Below are 15,247 nucleotides of genomic sequence, written 5' to 3' on the forward strand. Positions count from 1 at the left end.
ACCTTCTTTTGTATCAGACATATGAAAGATATACTCTTGATAATTTCAGCTATCTCTTTCTACAATATTGAAATTACACATGGCCAGTAAATGCCCAAGCAAAAACCATAATCCAAGTGTTCTGACATTTATTTCCATTTTTTCTTTTCACCCCCAGTATGTTGATTAAACATACAAACATTTTCTGACCCAGTTTTAAACTAAGGTTCTTTTACACATGAAACGAAAGTGATATAAGCACTATACTATTTACTATATTATAAAACAGCAGTAGAAAATCATGACTTGAAATCTAAAATAATATTTCTGATAAACCTCAGGAGAAAAATTATATTTGTCCTTAGAGAGAATGGTTAAATTATAGATTGAAATATTAAACATAGAAGAAAAAAAATGTTGAGGCAGAAAAAACAAATAATGAACATCTGTTCCTAGTTGCAAACCTAATTGGAGTCCTTGCTATAATCCCCCCAAAAAGCATTGATTATATGCCCTAAAACTTATTTCAAATTCAAGAAAATTTTCAATTCAACAATTTTTTTTAGTACTTGCCAGGAACTAGGCTAGACAAAAATAAAAGTTTTTGCCTTCAAGAAATTTAAATTCTCCTGGGGAAACATTGTACATATACAAAATGCATGCAGATAAAAGGCAGAGTAATTTTAATGATCAAGTCAAGAAAGAACATTAACAATTGAGCTGACCAAGAAGAGCCTGCTATATGTTATTTGCTTTGAATGAAATCAGCAGAGTCAAAGAAAGAAATGACATCGTGGATGGAGAACAGAAAGACAAAAAATATGGATGTGGGAGATGGAATGTGTTTGGGATGTAATACAGAAGAAAGTGCATTAGCTCTATAATCAGAGGATCTAAATTCTAGATCCCACCTCTCATAATTCCTACCTATATGTTCATTTTTTCATCTATAAAATGAAAAAATCTGATTAGACTACCAATGAAGTTTCCTTCTACATCTGTGATTCTGTGCATGATTTTTAGCAGTAACAATAGGAAAGTCAGTTTGGGTGGGATGTGAAGAATAATGTGGTATATGATTAAAAAAAAATTACAGTCTTATTGTGAAGGATTTTAAATATCAGACTTAAAGTTTGTATTTTAGTCTAGAAACATTAGAGAGTTGTTGACATCCCTTGACAGGCAACAAAGTCATAACAATTATTTGGGAAAATAAATTTAATGAAAAATAGTGCCCGGCCTGAATAATTTATAAATTATCGTATTGTGCATTTTAATTTAGGCCATTAATTGCACTTTACTATTCTTAGAAAAAAAATGTTAACTTCTTTAAAAGAGCTACTTATTAGTTCATTATATTTAAACTTTTTTTCTTCCCCTCTCCACAGACTTATATTGGGAACATACTTCTGCTTGTTAATCCATTCAAAGAACTTCCAATTTATTCAAGTATGGTGAGTATTCACTTTATACTCTGGAATATTAATCTTGATTCACTTCCATTAAACATTTTTTATTGTTATTATATGATTCATTGTTGTTGTTTGTCCTTCATTCTCAAAAAGGAATATGACATCAGGGAAGTTATGGAATAACATGCAAGTGAATTGAGTTTGAGTAAGGAAAGTCTATGCAAGATCACCTGCCTCACTTTTCCTTCCACAGTCATGTGGGTCCAGTGGCAAGATATCCATCAAGATGACTAGAGATGTCCCTAGATGAAATTGGCTTTTTTAAGCTAAGGTCTTAGTTTAACTGAGAACGCATCCATTCAGTAATGAAAGCTAGGTATCAATTGAAGCAAAAAATCTCCTTTTTCACTTAGACCAAAACCAATCTAAAAGAATGAATGAATGAATCTGGGAGGGAAAGACCCTCAGTGTTTCTGGACAAAGAAGAAATGATTGCTATTTATATTTAGTCTGAGTTAACTAGATAAGAACAAATAGTAATCAGCCATATTTATCAGAAATATCCATTATCCATTAGGGAATTATTCACAAATAAATAAAAAAAATAATTATTATTTGCTACATCTAAGCATTGTTCTGAACATTGTAGCTACAAGTACAAAACTGCAAAGGCAACACTTGTACTTAAGGAGCTTAAATTCTTCACTAAATTTTCTTCCTTTTGAAATATTTGGTGTTTCTGGTCTTTCCCTCTTGTGTTACCCTGTTGCTCACTATCTGACTTCCCTTTTTACCTTGGGGGTTTAACCACAAGAAAATTTCAGCTTCTACCTACCATGGAGAATTTGTATTTGACCACTCTGGTTTCCTGACCAAAGCAGTTTCTGAAAGTAAATGAATAGTCCTAGTTGGATTCCAGTGTCTTTTCTTTCAGGCCCAGTGTGGTCACATGCCCTGACTCTCTGCCCTAGATTTCTCAATTATTTAATTTTCTCCTTGGGCTGAATCAAAGAACTTTTCTTTTTGTGGAATTAAGAGAAGGCAATATAAGTGTTTTGAACAGTGGTTTTTACTACCTTGAATTTCATTAATGTAGCCACCATAAGCAGAAGGAAGTAGGTTTTACCTTCCCCTCTATATCATCCCCTCCTCCTTATATAGCTGGGTAGAATTAGTTTTCCCCACTTGTAGCCACCAAACTGTGCTGCAGTGCTGAGTATAACTAACTTGAGCTTCACGGAGTGAATGCCAAAACCCAAGTTTGTGAGTGCTTTAGGAATTGATATGCTCTACTGTTAATACATAAGGTTGCTACATTGTTGAGCTTCTTGTTTTTATTGTTCTATGAATTCAACTATAACTGCTGTGTCTCCCTTGAGTATTTCTACTTTTTTTTTTTTTTTTTGAGAAGGGATTAGGAAAAAAAAAAAGTTGAGATTTCATTTTGTTGGTCACATGACCCAGAAGTCTCTAGGAGTTTATATTCCAATTGGGGAGACAACACACAAAATAGAGTGGTGAAAGAGATAGGAGAACCAACAGAAGAAACATTTTATAAATGCTTACTCTTGGATGAAAATACTTCAAAAAATTGAGTATAGTTATGGATGTCAAAATCCATTGAAAAGTAAAGGAAAACAAAGACTATTTGACATCATAAAGTCTTTATAGATCCAATAACCAGTCATCTCAGATCTTTCCCTTTTAAAAATATATAATAAGGACAAATATTAGCACAGGTTAAGAAAAGAAAATAGAGAATTATTTTATGAATATTTTTGAATATTAGTGCAGTCTTCTGTGACTGCCAAGTAAATGAAGGAAAATCATATTAAAGTTAATTTTTAAAGCATGGAATATTAAGCATTTCTTTTCCTCTATTAGAATGTTAATAACTCTTTGAGAAGATTGTGTTTTTCCCCTTTTTCTTTTTTATTAATGGAATTTAGCACAGTATTTGTGCTAAACTCACAATAAATGCTCATTCATTGATTGTTGATGAATTGATCTTTTAAAACTTAAAACAAATGAAAAATAATATTTTTCTTCTGCTTTCATACTCTCTTAGGCAGTGACTCTACTCTATTAGACTTCTTTAACTTTTAATATTAAAAAAAAAACCCTCTTTCAATGCTGTTGCTTCATAATGTTCAGTGATGTCTATTCTCTATTATTTCTTCTTTTCTCTTGGCTTAGAATATGTTGTATCATCCAGAGGTAGACATATAAGCTGTAGGACTCTAAGAAAACATAAATTTCAAAAAGAAGACTATTATTCTTTCTAAAACAAATTCTTCCACTGTAGAATCTGTTTCAATCTTTTCACAAACAGTACCTCAAAAAAAAAAGTGAGGATATATACCCCAATTCAAGATGAATGACTTCCCTGATTTTTGCAGAAGGTCTTCCATTAAGTGCACACTTCAAAAGAAAATAATCTTAGGTCAGTGTTTAAAAATAATAAAATTAATTTTACTAAATAGAATTTTTAAAAGTTAATAAAATAAGTAATCTTTAACTTTTAAATGTTTTCATTAGCTTTATAGAGAAATTCACTGTTTTAATTCAGTACATGTATTTTTAATTAATCTCAATGTTTTATAATCTCCTCAATAATTTTGATGAACTGAGACAATTTACATTTGATAAATTTCAAAAGATTTCTCCATGTTTAGTATTGAGTAGATTATCTACTTTAATATAGTATGAGTTCGTGGTGACATATCACAGACAGTATTCGGTTGATTGCATTATAATTATACATAGCACAAACTCCTAAAACTTTGTTAAATTCATACAGGAATGATTATGAAGTGATATATGAAGAAATCATGACCATATTTGGTGGTCAATTTGTTATAATAAAAAGAGTTGACTTATTATTGTGCCAATTTCATTAAAAAAAAAATCTTTGCTTGTAGGGTATATAGTTCCAAGCATGCAATGATTAGAAAAGTAAAGCAATTATATTGCTTTGTAGGCTAATACATACTGATGGGGTCCTCTTGTGTTTAAATTTATATTTCATATTAAATGAAGTCTACTGCATTAAAAAACTTAAACTTTTAAAAAAATAGTATTGTTATTTAAAAATAATGAAAAGAAAATAAAATAGGTTTCATTATTATACTGAAATTGATAACATAAAATATGCTAGCATATTTGCCTGAGGAATGAGTGAACTCTTTATGATTGATTCTGTGTCTCACATTCTATACCAAAAATCTCATGCTAACTGCTATTACAGAAATTGAATATTGTTGACTAATATGATTTTAAATAATTAACTAACCTTTAGTCTATTTAATAAATTTGTATATTTTAATTTCATAAATGGAATTTGCATTATTGTGTTTTAAAAGGGCAAAGACAATTAAAGTGAATCCACTAAGAAAAGTCAGACATAATCCATTATGTACATTATGTTCTTCCATTATGTACATGTAAAAATACATTTGTAACTTCTTTAACTACAAAAACATAAGTATAGAACTATTCATATTTTGTTAAGATATTAAATGCATTTATTACGTAGTTTTATATACACATATACATTTGTATACATTAAGAAAATTCAACTTTAATCCTGTATTGTTATTATGAATTTTAATTTATTTCAAAGTAAATTTACAATTGCAAATGTTATATTTAATAAAATTGCTTCAGTAGAATTACCCACTATGTAAGAAGCATTGGTAGCTTAAACAATTGAAGATCATGTTAGCAGTTAAGAAGAAATGGATCCCAAGTATGCTGACTGTGTGACCCAAAACCTGTAACACATAGTAAAGGTTTTACAAATGAACTTAACATGGAAATATATCTCTATTTTGATAGAGTCAAAATTAGGATGATGTTTGTTTTTTCAGCACACATTGAGTATAAAATGTTTCATGACCTTTAAAAGAGATGGAATAGAATCAATATAAAAGTAGCTTCAGAGATGGGAAGATTTGATTCAAATTGTACCTCTGATTTATAGGGGCCATGTGATTCTGGGCAAGTTACTTAAGAACATAAGGTGCAGAAAGAGGTATTAATTTAATTGATATAAGGAATTTTCCCATTCAGGGACTTATCTTATTAATGAAATTACAGGTCAAGTCCTCACCTATTCTATGTTCATTATAAGTAAATAATTCCATCTTAATGTCAAATAGTTTTTTTTTTTTTCAGGTTATGCAGCTTTACTTGAGCAATACTGGAAGATTGTGTTCCTCTTTGCCCCCACATATTTTTTCATGTGCTGAGAGAGCTTATCACATGCTTTTCCAGGAGCAGAGACCTCAATGCTTCATCCTCAGGTATAGTCCCTTTTATCATTGAGTAATATACCTGATATTTATCTTTTCATTTTTATGCTTTTGTTTTCATTTGCCTCATCAACAATTAAAGTTGGAATATGACTATCTAACAAATAGATTACATTTCAGTCAACTTATTTGTTAGTTGAAATATCCTGAAGAGCAAAACTGTATTAGTATTAACAAAATTCCTTCAAAACTTATTTCAATGTACAGATTTCAAATAAAATCTCAGAATTATTTTTCATTGAGTCCCAAGAAATAACAGTCAATTAATCAGTCAATAAAAGAATGAAAGAATGAATCTAAATTGCATAAATTAAATGTTAGGAGTTAAAAAATAACAGACTTAGTTTGGGCTTTCAAAAATATGATTTAATTAAATTAATATTTTATATATCTTGGGACAATTATTTAGTCAAAATTGAAACATATCTTTTTGGAAATTGATCAGTTTGGTAGTCTGAGGATCTGTACTCTCCTGAATATAGTGCTGACTGATTTGAATGAAATAATTTTAAATACATTTCTCTTAATGCTCTAAATTTTTTTCATTTTATTTTTTCCTATTACATGTGAAGATAGTTTTCAACATTCATCTTTGTATGATTTTGAGCTTCAGATTTTTTTCTCTCTTCAAAACAGCAAGCAATATGACATGTACAATCATGTTAAGTGCATTTTAACATTAACCAAAAACATTTTAAGCCACACATCATTGTAATTTGCATATGTTATTCAATCATATAATTTATATCTGGAAGAAATTTTTAAGAATAATTAGTCTAAGCTCCTCATTTTACATAAGAGGAACCTGAGGTTTAATGATGTGACTTGTCCGAAATTATAAAAATTAAGTAGCAAAACCAGAGGTTAAAATCAAATATTTTAATCAAAATCTAATGTTCTTGCCACAAAAAGTACTTACAAGCTCATTTAATCACATTCCATTAATTTCTATGATATTTAGCAAAAAAAATATTGCATCTAATTTCTATAGTTAAAAATTGGGGGATTAATGACTATACATGGTATATTAAGTATCTAATGTAGAATGTTTAACAGTAAAATGAGATATATAGTGGCATACAAGAATGAAAAGGTATTATAACTTTGCCAGAACACATGGATAGATACTTTATTCTGTCAATGACTAGCTCTTTGATATTAAAGAAAACACTTGGTTTTTCTTCAGTGCTTCTGTGAAATGGAGACAATATTTTTTCTATTTTCCTCCTAAGTTGGGTGTAATAATCAAATGAGATAGTTTGTAAAATGTTATCTAAATGTAAGTATTATAATTGTTTTAAATGTTAAATATTTCATTATTATTATTCTTGTAGCTAATGATTTAGTACTTACAAAGTTTTTAAATTATCTCAGTTTATTCTCACAATAACCCTGGGTTGTCAGTGCTAATATTATCCTCATTTGTATGAGGTAAATAGAGATAAAGTTAGTTGCTCAGGATCACATAGATAGGAAGTGCTGAAAGCCAGATTTAAACTCAAGTGTCTTGACTCTAGGCCTGACACTATATCACTGCATCAGGACTTCTGTATGTTAGTCTTTCTACCCATTATAAACATTTATGGCTTTCACTTACTCATTATTTTTTAAATTTTGGTTAAAAATCAGGAAGGTACCATGGGTAGAATGCTATATTTGAAGCCAAGAACACCAATGTTCAAATATTTTCCCTAAGACATTAGTTTTGCCAACAAGTATCAAGATGACTGTTGGTAATTAATAAAACCTCTTAGGTGATCTGTATTGATGAAAAAAATTCTAGTACCAGGAGTTCTCCATACTTACAAAAGCATTGATCTTTTGAATGCAAGTTAAAGTATGATGTAACCTTCCAGGCACATTATACTACACAGAAAGTTAATTGGGTAAAATCTAAATCATTTTCATAATACTTTTACCTTTATTCACATTAATCATATTACCAAGATTGTTGAACAAATTAAAATTAAATCAACCAGTACTTATTAGTTGATTACTATGTGCCAGACGCTGAGCTAAGTCCTTTATAAATATTGTCAACTTTGCTATTCACAACAACCTTGGGTTGTAGATGTTATTATTATCTCCACTTAATAAATGAAAAAGATAAAAACTTGTTGTGATCTAGTTCAGATGGATCTGAATCGGTCCCTGTTCGGGCGCCAAAATGTGGTGAGCTTTTTCTTCTCAAAACGCAGCCAGGTGATAAAAGTTCAGATCTTTTATTATCTCCAATATAGCCCGGTTAGCTTAGAGGCCTATCTCTCTGCTTGGTTCCAAGAGCTCTCTCCGAATGTCGCCAAATCCAAAGGTTTTGTCCTTCAGCCTCTGCCTCTGCTTTCTTCAGCCTCCAGCCAGCTCCATTCTTCATGTCATTCTGGTGAAATCTCGACTTGTAGCTTCTTCACTCTGAAGAACTTCTTCGACTGGCCCATTGGCCTATTTATGCTCCTTCCAGAGAGAGGGATTATAGGTTTTCTCCCATAGTGCTCTCTGGCCCAAAGAGCTTCAAGGGAGGTATGAACTCATTGAACTCCAATGAGTAAAGGTGTGAACACAAGCCTTGTATTAATTAGTTCTACTTAGTACCTTGTTTCAGGTTCTGCCCAAAACATCTTCTTGTAAGATTAGATCAACTCTAATTAGTTAGCAGTTAGTAAGGATTCTAACAAAAACTGAGGCATATAGAGATTAGGTGATTTACCCAGGGTCACAACACAAAACTAGTTTGTGTGTGAGACCAGATTTTACTTATTTTTAACAAAATAGTTTTTTTTCAAAACACATGCAAACATTCACCCTTGCAAAATCTTGTGTTCCATATTTTTCTCCCTCCTTCCCCACTTCTCCTCTCCTCTAGAAAGTAAGTAATCCAATTTAAATTGAACATGTGCAATTCTTCTAAAAATATTTCCACATTTATCATGCTGCATAAGAAAAAATCAGATCAAAATGAAAAAAACAAAGAAGCCAAGCAAACAACAGCAACCAAGGTGAAAATACTATATTGTGATCCACATTTAATACCCATAGTTGAGACCAAATTTGAACTCATTTTCATTCTTAGAATCTTGACTTTAAACCTCATAGTTTTGTTTTTTTAGCTGATAAAGAATTTCATAGCTGAAATACGAAGTGATAGGTTTTCACCCAACCTTTAATTTGTTTTTGTTTTTGTTTTTTTTTCCTGGCCATTTTATTGAAGATTAAAAAAAAAAAAAAAAGGTAGGATCAGTTCTCAAGACTCCCAAATCTAATTTCAATGTACTTACCAGTTTATCATGCCACTTCCAAAATAACATAAAAAATTAAGCAGGTCCAGACATATTCAATGTCTGGACAAGTATTTGAATAACAGGACAACTTTATGTTGAGCTTATTTATTCGGGAACATTAACAATGAAATATAGGAAGAGCAGAACTAAAATGATAGGATAGCAGAAAAAAAATATAACAAATTTTCTCTCTCAAACTCCTCCAAATAAATATATAAAATGCAGTGATCAAATCCAACTTAGCAAGTAGAAGAAAGAAAAAAAAAAAAACAGGTTTTTGTTTGTTTGGTTTTAGCCTATGTTGGCAAAGGAGACAGTGAGAGAGATAAGGTATGGCTAGGAACTCAACATGTCAGCTCTCAAAGACTGTGTCTAAGATCAATAAAGTTCTTATATTTATTATGGAACACTGCATTATATGCAATCTTGCATAGGTGTAGGAACAAATTCCAAAGAGTAATTCTGTCACTCATTCAGTTACAGATCACATATTCAGTGTAGATTGAGGAATGAAAATGTATTCATTTGTGGTCTTTGGACTGGGTGATATTTTGTAGCCATAGCCAGTGTTGTTCAAGCCCAGGATTAAAGGAGTAAAGGAAGGTTCTCAGTCTAGCTTTGAGACAAATTTGAAGTCAATAGAGGAATAACTAGGTTCCAAATCTCAGATCAAAGAAAAGCCTATAATTTTGTTTGTTTGAAACTTCAGATCTTTCCAAGTGGCTAATTGGAGCTAAGTCCTGTAACAGATCCCCAACCCAGGTCAACCTGCATACCTTAAACAAGGGGGCAGTAGTCAGACTTTTCCTTCATGAAACCATTTTAAGAGCAATGGCTTAACATATGCATAGAATGAGTTCTCTCTGACTCTAATATTAGGTCAATAATCATTAAATGGTCTGGAAGTAATGTGGAACAGGAACTTTTTAATATATGCTATTAAAGCTACAAGTACCACAGCTGGTGTCACCATACTCGCTCTCCAATGAATCCTTATTAGAAGATTTAAAGTGAACTCATTCCGATTACATGACCTTGAAAAAATTTTATATTGTTATTTTTCATCACTACCTTCTCAGATTGGGAGGTCATAATTTTTGTGCCTGCTGCTTTCCATGGATGTGATAGCTATTTCTCAGGCTCCCTCTCCAAATTCAAACTCTGATTCCCTATCATCCTGACCCCAAGGTCACCATAGTAAACATGGCAAGTATCATAGAAAGTTGATAAGACAGATGTTCAAATGGTTCATCATCATCAGAGAGGGCATGTAATCAGCCCAAAATTATCGAGAGTCATTACTAAGGGCATCACAGACCAATTATTGCTCAAACTTGGGTAACTGAATGCCACTTGTTGCTCTAAGAAGTTGGGATGCTGACCACTTAGGGGTCATGTAACTTAACATGTCAGTGTCTTGTTCAGTATTGGAATTAACCAGACAAATCATCCTTCCACATAAGAATGGCCATGCACCAACACCCACAGAATTGAGAACTAACTATCAATTTGTCAGTCCTTTCTATGTCCAGGCTAGGTGAGGTTCCCAGCAGTAAGTAGCTATAGAACATTAAATCATTACCCTATACCTGAAATGATTTTGGGCCCCATTTGTTTGAGGGGAGAATCCTAGCAAAATACTACTCAGTGTCTGAGTGGGTCCCAGTAAAGGGAAATCTGACTTTGTAGAATTATCTTGTATAAACATTATCATATACAGATAGAGTTAACCCGTACTGATCTCCTGTTGTGCCCTGGTAAGCAATATCACATGTATCTTTACAATATCACCAAATATTAGCATGAATTTAAATCTGATTTCTGTAACCTTTCTAAAAATGACTGTATTCCACTTCTAGTTTCTGGACACTTATTTGTTATCTTTGGATTTATCCTCTACAAAATTTTATGCAGGTCCTCAAGACCCCTTCCTAGTTAAGGAAGATCCCCACCCACTTTTTTGAAAGATTTTTTTAATGATTGAAAGATGAGGGAGTGATGTGGAACAGAAATCTATCCTATTTTCACTGTCACACAGAATTAGGCGAACTCTTGAGGCTTGATTAGCATATGTAAGACAGATTCAGCTTTGTACCTTGTCACATAGATGTAGATGTGCATACAAGTTTGTTTTCTACAAGGCTCTGTCATACTTCCTCCCTTACTTCTCTCTGACTCCTCAGTAACTCCTCTCTAACTCCCCAGACCCTGCCCTTACTTCCTTTCTCCTCTTCCTTTTGACTTTAAATAACCATGTTATCAGAAGCATCTTGTTTAATCAGATGTGCTTTAGCCATGTTTTATCATATTTTATGTAGCCCATAAGTTTCACTTTAATAATGGCATCCTTTGTGGCTGTGATAAATGTCTCTTATGTGTATTCTTCTTATTGCAAATTACTCTCACACCTTGTACCCAGATTATTTCATTTTTCAGAAGAATTAGCAGCTAAAAAATCTTATCATAAAAAGCTATTGTGATGGAACTCAAGGCACAAATCTGAGAGGTCAGAGCAACTCTCAATTATCCACAAGCAAAATTTAAAATAAAACCAAAGCATTAATATCTTCAATTCAAATTCTTGAAAGAGATACAGTGAAAGAGGTAAAATGGTTTTATAAATGAAATGAAAATACTAGTAGAAAAAAGAAAAGATATGAGAGGAGAGATATCAAAAGCAAATTAACACCTCCGACAATCAACAAACTTTTTTTTTGAAATAGAAAGCTAATTATTACATGAGACAAGAAATGTGTGCTATTGTTGTTCAGTCATGTTTGATTTTTCATGACCCCATGGACCAAACTATCCATGAGGTTTTCTTGGTAAAAATACTAGAGTGGTTTCTCTATTCTTATCCAGTGGATTAAGACAAACAGAGATTAACTGACTTGCCCAGGATCACATAGTAAGTAAGTATATAAGACCAGATTTGAATTCTTGATTCCAAACCTAGCTCTCTATCCCTGAGCCATGTAGCTGCCACAAGAAATATTTAAACAATATTCAAAAATCAAAATTAGAAGAAAATATAAGGCATTTCATTTTTTTTAAACTTTTTAATAACTTTTTATTGCTAGAACCCATGCCAGAGTAATTTTTTACAGCATTATCCCTTGCACTCACTTCTGTTCCGAGTTTTCCCCTTCCTCCCTTCACTCCCTCCCCCAGATGGCAAGCAGTCCTTTACATGTCGAATAGGTTACAGAACAGAAGGCATTTCAAAACAAAAATCAACTGACATAGAAAATGGATTCATTCAGGAGAAAAAAAAATCCTTAATCTATGAGAGAGAGAGAAAAAGAGAGGGGGGGAGGGCTTAGACATCATGTTTCAATAAATCTTTTTTTAAAAAACCCAAAATATTTTAAAACAAGGACAAAGTAAAAATTGGATACATAAATCATCTTTTGAAATAAACCATGGGGGAGACAAACTGGGACATCTTTATACCCACAACTTTAAAATAATGTCTCAAATTGAATTCTGAAGTAGCTAAGCCAGTAAAAGGTAGGATAAGATATTCTAGATCAGGACAATTTAGGAGATAAGAAGGTCTGTAATGTCCTCACTAGATTTCTGGAGGTCCTCCAAATGGGTCTTGGTTTTAGCCGAATGATCACCACAAGAATAGTCAGGGATAAAGTCCAAAGTTCTTATTATCTCCTTCACAGTCTGTCTTTTTCCCCTGGGGCCAGGCTAGCTTTCTGGAGGCCCTCCAGAATGGGTCTTGGTTTCACTGGAGGAATGCAGGAGGCAGGAGAGCACCAGGATGGTGGTCAAGTCTTCTCCATTTCTGGTTGAGTTTGTCCCCAATTTATATACTCTATTACAATTACAGAATTACTGAGTATAAGCCAATCATTATATCACTAGGGAACTATTATTTGTTGTAAGATTAAATCAATCATACTGAACTAGATAACTATTAATCACCATGCTAAACTAGATAACCATTGTCTTATCAATTCTAGAGTTAACACCTTTCTCCAGAATTCTGACCCATTACATCTCACTTTCTTTTGTTTTAGAAGATGGTCATGTTCTTCCTGATTTCTCAGAGAGGTGAGAACCCCAAAAAGGTGATCATGCCTTCCCTCATTTCTCAGAAATGGGATTAAAACACCAAAAAAAGGGGGATGATCAGCCCTCCCTGATGTCTCAGAAAGGGAGGTGAAAATGCCAAAGGGAAATGGGGAGTCAAACCAGATTTAGTTAGCCGGTTTCTGAAGGGTCTCACTTAAAATAGGTATACATAAATCCATCAGCATGGGAAATATTACACAAGCACATAGTAATATAGCACAGGCTAGTAGTAATGTAACAAACAACATGAATCAACATGAGGAATTTTACATGTCTATAAGTCCTAGAAATAATCCCAAACCAACCTATTATCCATTACTTCATGCGTCAGGGAATCCAATGATTCCTGCAAATTTTGAAGTCCTGCAACAGTCTTATTATGTGTTAGGGAATCCAATGATTCCTGATGAAAATCCAGTGGTTTTCAAGTTTTGCAACAATCTTATCACGTCTCAGAGAATCCAATGATTCCTGCAGGTTTTGAAGTTCTGCAACTGTTTTATCAACAATTTTTCATCTCAGGGAATCCAATGATTCCTGCAGGTCTTAAAGTTATGTAACAGTCTTATTAACAAATTTTGATGTTCATTAGTCAATTGCCATATACATTGGATTAACAGTCATGCTTTTTCAGTGGCACATGTAGTCAGAGATGGAACCACCTAATACTTCTTGAGTTTTCTCTTTTGTGTCAAGGTTTTCTCTTTTTCTACCTTTTTCTGATGGACATGGTGAATACAGCTCATTGGCACCCATCTGATTCCTTCTCCATCTGTAGAGATACAAGCAAACCCTCTCCCCCAAGCAGTTAACCTATCTGGTCCCTTCCATTCACCACTTCCGGGATCCCTTCACATCACCGGGAGATTATCTAACGATAGTGGAGCTGGAAAAAGGAAACTGTATCTTGTTAAAATGTATCATAGATAATGAAGTAATATCAGTACTAAACATATATGCTCCAAGTGGTATAGCATCCAAGTTCCTAGAGGAGAAGTTAAGAGATCTGCAAGAAGAAATAGACAACAAAACTATACTAGAGAGTTATTTCATCCTTGCTCTATCAGAACCGGATAAATCAAACTACAAAATAAACAAAAAAGAAGTTAAGAGATAAATAGAATTTTATAAAAGTTAGGTATGATAGACCTTTGGAGAAAATTGAATGGGAACAGACAGGAATACACTTTTTTTTTCTCAATGAGACCATTTTCACACTCAAGAACCATACTCAAAAACAAGCATTAAAAGTAGATTGTTTAATGAAAAACTTTATGTATAGTTACAATTTAGAATTTGAGATTGTCTATATAAATCACCTGTTTTCTCAAATTTAACCTGATAAGCCTAAAGGGAAGGATATAAAATAGTATGCATTGAGATAAATGGCAACATTAAAAGTTGCACTTCATGAGCAACTCATTGGCTACAATATGTGTCCAATAAAGAAATCATTAAGAGAAACTTACTAATTTAGATAGGCTAGTAATACTCACTGGAAGTGCTTTTTGCAGTGAAATTTTAAACAAGTCAAGGCTGGAGAGCTGTTGAACTTCCAGGATATTTCTATTAGAATATTCCCTAATAATAACATGCATTTAAGTTTGAAAATGAAGAGTCTAGTCAGTCTGTAACACATGACATGTGTCGTGGGTCAGAGATAAGAATTTCTTTCTTGCCAAATCAAAATTTCAAACGTTATTTTCAATTTGAATAGGAAATTTTGGTTTGCTGGACAGTGAAAACTTCAGATTGTTTCAGATTTGTCCTATAGTCACTGGTGTCCTTAAAGCAGAATGAATTAGAATTTTTCAACAGCATCTAAATCATGTCTAGTTTGGCTTTCCCTTTTCAGAATTATAAAATTAAGGATGAAATATAGATGCAAGAGAGATCTCACCACTGTAATATCATTTCAGTACTATGAAGATTTAATTAAATGCTGAATATTTCCAGCTAACTGAATTCCCAAAAGTGAGCCTTATATATTATCTCTATGATACTCTTGAGGGAGCTATTTCTTTTCCTCATAAGGTACAGAATTCAATTCAACAATCATATATTATCTAGCTGCTCCATACAGAGCACTATGCAGGGTCCTTGGGGATATAAAGATAAATAAGACATAATATCTATCTCCATGAACTTCATAGTGTAGTAGGAAATAGAATACATGAATTCT

At 32.6% G+C, this 15,247-nt stretch overlaps 1 protein-coding gene across 1 annotated transcript in view; it reads left to right on the forward strand.

Annotated features, from left to right (window-relative positions):
• Nucleotides 1-15,247, forward strand: part of MYO16 (myosin XVI) — a 722,870-nt gene that overhangs the window by 296,211 nt on the left and 411,412 nt on the right. Inside the window, exons 12-13 of the mRNA XM_051984178.1 lie at nucleotides 1,368-1,433; nucleotides 5,568-5,695. Of these exons, the coding sequence (XP_051840138.1) occupies nucleotides 1,368-1,433; nucleotides 5,568-5,695 (194 nt within the window). The remainder of the gene's footprint in view (nucleotides 1-1,367; nucleotides 1,434-5,567; nucleotides 5,696-15,247) is intronic.

Source organism: Antechinus flavipes, chromosome 3 (assembly GCF_016432865.1).
Source record: "Antechinus flavipes isolate AdamAnt ecotype Samford, QLD, Australia chromosome 3, AdamAnt_v2, whole genome shotgun sequence".
Taxonomy (NCBI): domain Eukaryota; kingdom Metazoa; phylum Chordata; class Mammalia; order Dasyuromorphia; family Dasyuridae; genus Antechinus; species Antechinus flavipes.